Genomic DNA, 12,111 nt, shown 5'->3' with positions numbered 1-12,111 from the left:
TATTATTTTCTAGAGTATTATTATATAATTGTAAACTCATGTGGTATCAATTTTTCCATCTTGAAAAGAAATATGACTTTTGAGGTCAGTTACTTACTAGCTGTGTGATCTTAATGTACTGAGCCTCACTCTTGTCCCCAGAGTGAGTTTTAGGTCCCTTCCAAATAAACACTGAGAGGTTGATGATACTAGCAGTTCACATATCAGTGGTCATGTTTTGTGGTAAACTATCTACATTTTCTTCCCTCATCCTTAGTCTCATTCCTGAGAAAAAACAAGCTAGGGATTTTAGTCTGTAGCCATGAGATACTTTTTTCTGAGAAATCCACAGATTATAGAGAACATTCTATAGGGCCTAAAATATAATCACCTTTAGCATAGAACTGAGCATCTCTAAAATTCATATATTCATTCATTTGTACAAAAAATACTGACTTGAGTGCCTCCTGTGGAGCAGGCATTGTTACAAACCCTGGAGATAACTAATGAATAAGAGATTCCTCATTAATAACAGGTATAATTATTGTACATACCTCAGAATTGATAACAGAAAAGTTCAATTAGTTAATATATATAAGGCAAAGAATAGTGCCACAAAATAAGTGCTTAATAAATTTTAGTTAATATTATTACTTTAATAGAGTATATAAATAAACAAGTAAAATGGAAAATAATTCCATACTATGAGCAATGCTTTGAAGACAGTAATCAGAGTGCTGTGACACTGAGTGATTGGGTTGGGAGGAGTTGCTGCTTTAGCAAGGGTAGTCAGGAGAGGCCTCATCAATGCATTCATGACCATTGAACTGATACTCAAAGGTTGAGAACTCACATGGAGAACTAGGAACAATACTTTTAAGGCCCAGAATTTGGGGAAAAAGCATGTTGTGTTCAAAAAACAGGAAGAGCTAATGTAATTGAAGCATAATGAATGAGGAAGTGAGAGGTACAGGGGGAGATTAAAGCCACTTTGGAAAGCCAGGTCAGGTTATATAGGCCATGAAGTGTTTTTTGCTCTGATGTTTGAAGTAAGAAATTAAGAATAGCCTGCATTTCCTTTAAGGTAGTTTTTGGCTATCTATTTATTTATTTATTTATTTATTTATTTATTTGAGAGAGGGATTGAGAGTAGAAGTGGAGGATGGGGAGGAAGAGGGACAAGCAAAGCAGACTTTATGCTGAGCACGGAGCCCCATGTGCAGTTGGATCACCACCACCACCCAGTGGCTTAATAACAACTGAGCCACCCTGGCACCCCTTCTTCAAGCTTTTTTTTTTTTTTTAGATTTTATTTATTTATTGAAAGAGGATAGGGGTTTAGGGGCAGAGGGATAGGGAGAAACAGGCTCCCCAATTGAGCGGGGAGCCTCACGAGCCATGATCCCAGCCTGGGGCCCTTTGAGCCAAAGGCAGACACCTGACTGAGCCACCCAAGCACTCCTCCTTTAAGCTGTTTTTGAGTAATGGCATGGTAGAATGTAGTTATTGTTATAAGACTTTGGCTTATAGTAGTGATTTCTGAAGGTCTCAAGTACCTGGGAATTTGGTTTTCTCTCATATTCATTAGTTGTTCTTTTTTTATATGTGTATCACAAATTCCTGACTCAAGCAGCAAAATCTAGAATGCCCTCCTTTTGCTAAATTTCCAGTACCTCTTTTTTTTCTCTAAAGTCTGCCATGTAAGTTTTTATGAAAGTATTCAAAAAGTATAGATGGACCCAAAAGTAAGTAATACTCTGTTTGGTAGGAGCCTACCATTAGCGTCAGCCTCATAGAAACATGGCAAACCCAGTAGAAATTATAGCCATCCTAAGTTTGGATAATGAGTATGAAATAAGTTGTGTATATAGAATATGTTTTGTTTTTTCTTTTTTTCCCACAGAAGAAAGTATTCTGGGTTTCTTAACCATGGCACATGTTTATTTTCTTAGTCTGTGAATATAGTTGATGCCAGAAAAGACAAACATAAGTAGGGTGAGGTCAATAAATTTTCCAGGCCCTGAATTTGGAAATTATTTGGTAACCTGACTTAAATCCTGATGAGCTTATAATCCAAGATAATGGTGCTATAGGCAATTTATATCATCATTAATTTCAAGTCTTAGCCTCAAAAATAGGGATCACTGATGCATAAGATTTTGTTGGCACAATTTATTTGGATACTGACTTGATTAGAAGATCTCAAATAATTTAAATGCATGAGGTCAAAGGAAAATTATTAACTTATATAGCCAGGGCAATAATTTGTGTATATATTTTAAGCTTCCTTGGTTTTAAAATCTAAAAGACAAAAATCTGTGTCCCAAATTTGTAAGTGTGCTGACTTCTGAAATGACTTAATGAGGTTGCTTCTTTTCATTTTCTGCTTTTCTTGAGCCTGCTTCTGTTTGAACATTTTAGGTCATTTATAGCAAGTATACTGACCTGGTTCCCAAGGAAGTCATGAATGCAGATGATCCAGATCTGCAAAGACCTGATGAAGAAGCCATTAAAGAGGTAACAAGGCATTGAAAGATATATAATTATTTTAGATGACTTTTTACATATGTATTAACTTGCAGACCACTCAATGTGGTATTTCTTATTTCAGATAACAGAAAAGACAAGAGTAGCCTTAGAAAAATCTGTATCACAGAAGGTTGCTGCAGCCATGCCAGTTCGAGCTGCTGATAAACTGGCTCCTGCTCAGTATATTCGGTATGATCTTGCCTGGAAGTCTGTTTCATGTAGGACTTGATTGGTGTTGAGAGTCTTGATATTCTTTCACTATCCTCTTAGTCACAATTGGAAATGCAATTTTTTGAATAATGAGGTGAAGCCTGTTGACTCTGTGCAGACTATTGAAAGCAGAAAAATCTTTATCACTTAGAAGATATTAGCTATTATGCTATTTTCAAAACATATTTTTTGTTTGTAGAAATTAACAATTACAGCATATGATCCAAACCACAAATACTACTTACAGTTTCCCATTTATAATAGGTTTTATTTTTTTGTTTTTTTATTTTTTTATTTTTATTTTTTTATAATAGGTTTTATATAATGTATATTTACATAATATTTACATAGTGGTATAAATGGTATATTGGTTATGTCATAATTTATTAAATAGTTATATGTAATAACAGTATAATAACAATATCAGTGTATTAATATCATTAATATAATAGCCATCTTTATAATCTAAATTTTGAGGTATTTCATTCAACTAAAATCTTGTATAAAGAGATGATTCACATGTAGGTATTACAGGAAAATTCAGAGTTTTAGGGCTGCTACTGTTATTTTTTTTCTGTTTTACAACCTATGATTAGTCAAGAACTACTAATTTCTAAGCTATGTGCTGAGAATATTCTGGGGCGTTTCTTCTGTAAATGCAAACTTACACAATAAGTACCATTTCTTAGACCTCTTATCTGTGGAATTGAACACCATGCCTTCCATGGTAGAAAACGAAGGGGGATGGATTATTTGCAAGCTAATATGACTCTAGTTCACATTTTGCTTATAACTCATAATTGCTGTTAGTTCTCTTATCTCCATTGCTACCTGCTCTGTCTAAATATTTTGTAAATTTTCTATTAATACTTTATGAAAAGAATTGACAGTATAGTCTAGCTTAGAATTATAACAGAAAAAAATACCTATTGAGTTTGAACTAGTCATACCTTTGGTTTCATTTGCATTCTTCAGATACACACCATCTCAGCAAGGAGTGGCTTTCAACTCTGGAGCTAAACAGAGAGTTATTCGGATGGTAGAAATGCAGAAAGATCCAATGGAGCCTCCAAGATTCAAGTAAGTAGATGGCTCCATGAGAATAAAGCACTATTCTTAAAAAAGATATTAGAGGAGAAAAATATCTCCAATGTCCATCAGTAAGTTAGTGGATAAGTAAATTGTGGGACATCTATACATGGAATAATATTGATATTAAAACAATTAAAACAATATTAATTGACAGTAACTTAATAAAAAATAAACTTTTAATACATGAAATAACATGGATAAATCTCAAAATTATTATGCTGAGTAAAAGAAACCAGACAAAAACAAGTACATTCTGTATGACTCCAATTATAAAAACTAGAAAATGCAAACTAATCTGTAGTGACAGGCCACAGAAAGCAGTGCTGAAAAGCATCCACAGTCACAAAAAAAAAGATCTGCATTTCAGCTGCATTCTGATGAGCCAAGACCCTACGTCTCTGAAGGCAGCCCAGTATTTTTGAAAGAGCACTCTAAGGAGAAACAAGCTTGATCCCTATGCCATCATCAGGTTCCCCAACTACCGAGTCAGCCATGAAGAAAATAGAAGACAACAACACACTTGTGTTCATCATAGATGTCAAGGCCAACAAGAACCAGATCAAACAGACTGTGAAGAAGCTCTACGACATTGATGTGGCCAGGATCAACACCTTGATCAGGCCTGATAGGGGAACAAAGCATATGTTTGACTGGCTCCTGACTATGATGCTTTGGATGTTGCCAGCAAAATTGGGATCATCTAAACTGAGTCCAGCTGGCTATAAATCTAAATTTTTTCACTATAACAAAAAAAAAAAAAAAAAAAAGCACATTACTCTATGAAATGATAATGATATTGTGGAGGTGAGGTGGGTAGTGATGGTGACAAGGTTGGCTGTGTTTTAACGGTTGTGGAAGCTGAGTGATGTGTGATAGATGAGCATTCATTATACACTCTGTTTTTGTATATGTTTGAAGCTTTACAAAAATGGGAAGAAGAGATTTGAGACAAATTAACCAAAATGGAAAAAAATGTATAACACTCTGGTTGTGCTTTGATTTATCCTTCAGGATTAATAAGAAAATTCCCCGAGGACCACCTTCTCCTCCTGCACCTGTCATGCATTCTCCTAGCCGAAAGGTAGTTTTTGCTGTAGTCTAGCTAATCTTTTTTTATCATAGTTACTAATTTTATTAAAAAAAAAACCTCACACAGAACAAAGCCTAGATGCATATACAGGTACATTTTACTACACTTAACTATTTTTTAATTTGTTTTTTAAGCTCAAATAGGGACCCACTCAGGACTATAATGTGTAGTTCCAGAGTGCTTATGAGAATGTATATAAAATGTTAGCTATTAGTTTTCTTGCTATTAGCCTGACCCCTGCTCTTAATGGAATGAACAGGGTCTGCTCTTTGACAAGCAAGATATTATCAATAGTTATAGGAATTGAATACCTAGGACTAATAGGCCCCTGATAATCTGAATGACATTTTTTAGGTATGATTTATTATCCAACTTAAAGAACAACTTTTCACTTCAAAGAAGTTTTATCACTTTGTTTTTTAATAGATCAATTCTTTATTTTTTTTAAAGATTTATCTATTTATTTTGGAGAGTAAATGGGGGGAGGGGCAGAGAGAGAGAGAATCCCAAGCAGACTCCCCGCTAGCACAGAGCCCAAATTGGGCTCTGTCCCATGACCCTGAGATTGTGACCTGAACCAAAACCAAGAATCAGACATTTAACTGACTGAGCCACCCTGGCTCCCCTCATGTCACTTTAAATACAGAAAAATACTAATTAGCATTTATAAGTATCAAAAATGACTTCTAGATTATTTTCCGTTTTTTAAATTAAATTTATAAAAACCATGGTATGGGAACATAGTATATAGAGCTACCAAACAAATGGAATTTTGGCCTTTGACTAAATCTATTCATATGTCAATGTCTGTTGAATTGTCTTTGAAGGGAAAGATTGCACATGGTTTTTAGATGGACTGCAAATCTAAAAGTGTCTCTTCTTCCATTCTTTTGTCTACTCAGATGACTGTGAAGGAGCAACAAGAATGGAAGATTCCTCCTTGTATTTCAAACTGGAAAAATGCAAAGGTAATTAAGTTGTCATAAAATCAGTCTCCTACTATTAGAACCTACTGGAAAACAGGAAAGAGCTTCAGCCTCAGAAACTTTCACTAATCCTGAGCATCTCACTTAACTGAATGTTTTTCAAAAAGGAACACCCAACTTACGTGACTTTCTTTTTTTCAATGTAATAGAAGCCTAGTATGCCAGTCACATGAATACTATAGAAAAGAAGCATATAGAAAAGGAATAGAATAGAGTAACAACATATCAATGAATGATAGTATTCTTTAGAAAATTTAGAAATTGATATCTAAAACTATTTCTGAAAGAAAACAGTATAAATGATAATATGACAAAACAGAGTAAATGTTTGGATATATTCAGTCTTTTAATTTTTAAACATTTTTTTCTGTTTATAACAATATGCGTGAACTATTTAAATCCTAGATAGATAGATAGATAGATAGATAGATCGATCGATCGATCTCTAAGCATCAATGCTTCCGGGTGTCATAAAGAATCTGCAAAACAATGTAAAATATATTTTCTTTTCCTTTTTTTTTAAGATTTTATTTATTTATTTACTTATTTATTTATTTATTTGAAATAACGCACGTGCATCCTCAAGGGAGAGGAGGAACAAAGGGAATGGGACAAGCAGACTGCACTGAGCATGGAGCCCACCTCAGGGCTCAATCCCAGGACCTTGGGATCGTGACCTGAGCCAAAACCAAAAGACACTTAACTGACTGAACCACCCAGGCACCCATGAAACATATATTTTCTAATCACTATTTCCTTTTTCCTCCAAATCATGTTTCGTAATTCTATTTTTTTTTTGGTGAAGAAGACTACTTTAATTTGTAGATTAAATATAAATTATTTCTTAAAGGAAGTTACGTACTCATACCAAAACAAAAAGATTATTGGATGATCCAGTTTGGGTTGATTAACCTATATATAATTATGTGATATCTTGAGCTGATTCTGTAACACTCCCATTTATTGGGAATAAAGACTATGGACAAGAGGTCAACATTTGGGAATGTAGTCAAAAATCTGGAAAAATAAAGCTAAGCCTGAAATGTCCTGGATGTTCAAGCATATTCCTTGAGTTATTGAAAATAGGATGCAAAATTTCAGTTGAAACAGTGCACATTAAACTACCTCTATGTACTCTTAGTGTCTTGTTTCACTTTTATATGACTGTTAAATTACTTGAAAAACAGCTATCTAGCTATTTGCTAGTGATTTCCTTTTATTATAACTCATTATTAACACGAAAATATTTTGCTCAGAGCTTGGGCTCTAACGTCACACTACCCAAGTTTAAATTTTAGCTCATCTGTTATTAACTGTGTGCCCTTGGGGACATTATCTAAGCTCCCTACCTCAGTAGCAGCATCTGTGAAACGGAAACACAGTGTTAATCAGCCTTCCAGAGTCACAATGAAGGTGAAATGGGACTACAGTGTGAAGTGCTTTTAAATTGGCCTCCATAGGAAGCCCTCCATGTTAGCTGCTGCTGCTGTTATATAACTGTGAAAAAAGATATAAGAAAAAAAACTTCAGTTCAGTGGTGGTCAAAATGGACATTTAAATCTGTTTTTAAAGAATATATTGCTGCTCTTTTATGACTGGTATTTTCTGCCTGCTGTCACACAGGGGTATACAATTCCATTAGACAAACGTCTGGCTGCTGATGGAAGAGGCCTGCAGACAGTTCACATCAATGAGAATTTTGCTAAGCTGGCCGAAGCCCTCTATATTGCTGATCGGAAGGTTGGTCTGTTACAATTAAATGGTTTAATGCTCTTGATAATTTGTAAATCCATTTTTGGTTACCTAAGATATTGTTTGTTCATTCCAGTTTAATTGACATATCACTGTAAATTTTAAGCCATATAGCATGATGGTTTGATTTACCTAAGATACTGCCATTTATGCTACAGTACTCAGTACCCAGAGAGGCTCTCACCTGCAGCATGTGTGCCAGAGGTGGCAGGTGCTATTTACAGTTCTATACCTGGTCTAGCCTTTGTAGACTTACACACATACCCTACCACTGGCAGTCCAGCTTCCACATTCTAGAACGATGGTTTGCTAGGCCGATCTCATTTTGAAGGAGATTGCCGACTGCTGTTTTTAGATTTCATGATTTATTTATTTTAAATATAGATGCCTCCCAAAAGGTTGGTAGCATAGAAGGGCAAATAAACATTTTGATATTTGAATGCTATAGAAAATGATAGTTATAATATTGGTTGTCTTTTAATATTATGGCATTAATACTATTAATGTCTGACTTAGAAGTTCACATACATTATGGCATGCATCTAAAGCATAGAGAAGTATATCTCCTGTATCATAGCAAGAACCCTTATAAAAATCATTTCTTGCTAAGGCTTTATCTTGAATAGACTTGCTTGATTTTGAACACATGCTATGTTACTGATATTGAAAATTTCTTTACTGGAATCTTTTTATATTTTGGGTTGTTTCTGAGAAAGCACTAGTGAAACAGTGATTTATAAGATTGATTGGGGTCCTATACTTTCAGCCACTAAAATATTTTCCAGAGTGAAAATCTAAGTTTGCATTGTATTCCAGGCAAGGTTTCTTTAGTGGACAAGAATCTTTGTTTTAATCAGCAATAACAAATCTAAATTCTTTATAACTTCTTTTTCAAGCCAGACTTTAGTTACAGTGTTGGATGATAGCTGTAACTTACCCCTAGTCGTGTCTTATTTAACATTCAATCTTACTAACAGGCTCGTGAAGCTGTAGAAATGCGTGCTCAAGTAGAGAGAAAGATGGCACAAAAAGAAAAGGAGAAACATGAAGAGAAACTTAGAGAAATGGCCCAGAAAGCTAGAGAGAGAAGAGCTGGGATTAAAACTCATGTGGAAAAAGGTATGACATTCTCTTTACTAAGTTGAATTTACATTGTAAACAATACATACCTCATTTTAGAGAATCGCTGTTGTTTTTACTGCACATAAAATTAATACACACCTATAAAGAAAACGTAGAGGTTTCTAAGATCCTGGAATCGAGTCCTGCATCAGGCTCCCTGCAGGGAGCCTGCTTCTCCCTCTACCTATATCTCTGCCTCTGTCTCTGTGTCTCTCATGAATAAATAAATAAAATATTTTTTTAAAAAGTCTTTGGGATGCCTGGTGGCTCAGCGGTTAGGTGTCTGCCTTCAGCTCAGGGCATGATCCTGGAGTCCCGGAATCAAGTCCCACATGGGGCTCCCTGCATGGAGTCTGCTTCCCCCTCTGTCTGGGCCTCTGCCTCTCTTGTGTCTCTCATGAATAAATAAATATAATCTTTTAAAAAGAAAAAGAAAATGCCAATGTTTTACAAATAACATAAAAATGAAAGAATAACTTCTATTAATGAGCTGTAGTAGTAGAAAATAAAGACTATATGTTTAAGGAAGTATGGGACTACACTAGACGTTTTTAAGGTTCAGAGTAATAATAGATTTAAAAATCACATTCAAATGATGGGCTTGATTTGTCTCTCATTTTAATTTTCTTAAAACTTAGAAAATTGAGGGGCAGCCCAGGTGGCTCAGTGGTTTAGCGCCACCTTCAGCCCAGAGCCTGGTCCTGGAGACCCTGGATTGAATCCCGCATTGGGCTCCCTCGGGCATGAAGCCTGCTTCTCCCTCTGCCTGTGTCTCTCTCTCTCTCTCTCTCTCTCTCTCTCTCTCTCTCTCTTTCTCTCTCTCTCTCTTTCTGTGTGTGTCTCTCTCATGAGTAAAATAAATAAAATCTTTTAAAAAAAATAGAAAATTGAGATCCCCAACTGAATAATTCAGCTCCCCCACATAGTAAAATAATCCAGTTTTTCTATTTTATAGGCTAATACACCTATAATCATTAAATCTGCTAGTATTTTTCCTCTGGCTTTATTTAGTGGTCTACACTACTTTAGTAATTCATTTAAAAGAGTAATTCTAATTCAAGAAAACTGTGAGGGTTGTTTTTTTTTTTTCATTAATAAATCCTAGACTAGTACAATTATTCATTCAACTCATATTGAGCACCTACTATATATAAGGTTCTCTTTTTTTTTTTTTTTAAGATTTTATTTATTTATTTATTTATTCATGAGAGACAGAGAGAGAGGCAGAGACACAGGCAGAGGAAGAAGTAGGCTCCATAGAGGGGGAGAGAGAGAGAGAGAGAGGGAGGGAGGGAGGGAGGGAGGCAGAGACACAGGCAGAAGGAGAAGCAGGCTCCATGCAGGGTGCCCGACATGGGACTCGATCCCAGGTCTCCAGGATCAGGCCCTGGGCCAAAGGTGGCGCTAAACCGCTGAGCCACCGGAACTGCCCAAGGTTCTCTTCTAGACATAAGGATTTCTGTTGTTGGAGGTATGGCAATAAACATTCTAGTGAGTGTAGAGAGACCAAAAAAGTTAATTATCATTACTAGATGATTAATAATAATAGTATAGTAATAATTGCTATGGAGACAAATAAAACAAGAAAAAGGGACAAAAGTGCCAGGAGAGGGTCAAGATGAACCTTACTTCTGAGATGGTAACATTAGCACAAAAATTGAAGTAAGGAATTGAGCCTTATAGATATCTAGGGTTTTGAAGAGCATCCCAGATAGAAGGAACAGCAAGTGCAAGGGCCCTGAGTTGGGAGTACTCTTGGTATGTTAAAGGAAAAGCAGGGAGGCCAGTACAGCCAGATTGGAGCAAGAAAGCTAAGTAGTAGGAGACAAGGTATCAAAATAGAGTAAATAGGAAAGGTAGTAGCCAGATCATGTGTGGTCTTTTAGCCATTTAAGGAGGTGGCTTTTATTTCAAATAACAAGGGAAGAAGTTGAAGAGTTAAGCAGAACAACATGATCTACCATACATGAGCAGGCTGTGAAGTGGGCATGTGGGGGAGTAGGGAAGTCATTTGGAGGGCTAGTGCAGTAATCCAGATGAGAGATGATAATAAGAGAGGCAGGGAAAACACTGCCAAATACAGATGTATTTTGCAGGGAGAGCTGACAAAATTTGCTTATGGATTAGGTAGAGGTATGAAAAAAAAGAGTCAAGGATGACTCCAGAACTTTCTTTTTTAACTCCAGGACTTTTGACATGAGCAATTAGGAGGCATTAAGTTGCTATTTACTAATAGTGGGAAGATTGCAGGGGAAGCAGTTTGGGAGGAAAAGATTAGGAGTTTAGTTAGGTTTAAGGTGGAGGTATCAAGTAGGCATTTGGTTAGAGGAGTCCAGAGTTCAGCTATAGGGAGGTAACCAGGATTAGAAGTAGTGATCCATATCCTTGAATCATACATAAATGACTTAATGAGGCAAGTTATAAAAACCTGCCTATTGTACATACACTTAGCCACTGATGGTAATTAGAAGTAAGATTTCCCTATATCTTAGTCTCTACACTGGTAAGAAAAAAAAAAAAACAAAAATACAGAATGGCTCTTGAGGAATTAGGTAAAATTCTGAAAAATGTGTTGCCAGATAGTAAAAAGAACTAATGTTTATTGAGTACTTATTATGAAAGACATCACTCTGAGCACTTTACATGTATTGCCTTATGTAATCCCTCTAGTAACCCCTCACAGTGGTTCTAGGATTGTCAGTTTTTCAGAGGAGACTAAGGCTCAGAGTGGTTGGGTAACCTGCACAAGGTCACATGGCTAATCTGTCATAGGAACAGGATTTGAATCCAGACAAGCTGGCTCCAAAGCTGTGTCCCTTCAGATTGGAGAGAGAAGAGAAAATGAAGATAGACATAAACACAATAGGTAGAGATCAAGATGTAACCAGTCCCTGTGTACCACCAGCAAAAGGTTCTTTATTCATTTGGTCTTTGAAAATATAAGGGTAAATTTACACACAATTTTTTCCTGAAATTTTAATATGACCATTACACACCAAAAAGTTGAAAAAATTATACAAGGAACACCTTTCTATCTCCACCACCACCCAGATTCTACTAGATTCCACCACCTAGATTAACTTTTCTTTTAACAATTGACATTGCTAGGGATGCCTGAGTAGCTCAGCAGTTGGGCATCTACCTTCAGCCCAGGGTGTGATCCTGGAGTCCCAGGATGAGTCCCACATCGGACTCCCTGCATGGAGCCTGTTTCTCCCTCTGCCTGTGCCTCTGCCTCTCTCTTTCTCTCTGTCATGAATAAATAAAATCTTAAAAAAACAAAAAAACAATTGACATTGTTAAATTTATTTTATCACCTATCTGCTAATCTCTCTATCCACCTTACAGTTT

The 12,111-nt window shown here is 36.0% G+C and overlaps 1 protein-coding gene across 1 annotated transcript in view; it reads left to right on the top strand.

Moving 5' to 3' along the window:
- SNW1 (SNW domain containing 1) overlaps nt 1-12,111 on the top strand; it is a 33,646-nt gene that overhangs the window by 16,858 nt on the left and 4,677 nt on the right. Inside the window, exons 4-10 of the mRNA XM_025443650.3 lie at nt 2,401-2,496; nt 2,591-2,697; nt 3,694-3,798; nt 4,822-4,891; nt 5,803-5,868; nt 7,510-7,626; nt 8,616-8,757. Of these exons, the coding sequence (XP_025299435.1) occupies nt 2,401-2,496; nt 2,591-2,697; nt 3,694-3,798; nt 4,822-4,891; nt 5,803-5,868; nt 7,510-7,626; nt 8,616-8,757 (703 nt within the window). The remainder of the gene's footprint in view (nt 1-2,400; nt 2,497-2,590; nt 2,698-3,693; nt 3,799-4,821; nt 4,892-5,802; nt 5,869-7,509; nt 7,627-8,615; nt 8,758-12,111) is intronic.

Source organism: Canis lupus, chromosome 8 (assembly GCF_003254725.2).
Source record: "Canis lupus dingo isolate Sandy chromosome 8, ASM325472v2, whole genome shotgun sequence".
Taxonomy (NCBI): Eukaryota; Metazoa; Chordata; class Mammalia; order Carnivora; family Canidae; genus Canis; species Canis lupus.
This window is presented reverse-complemented; position numbering and strand designations above follow the sequence as displayed.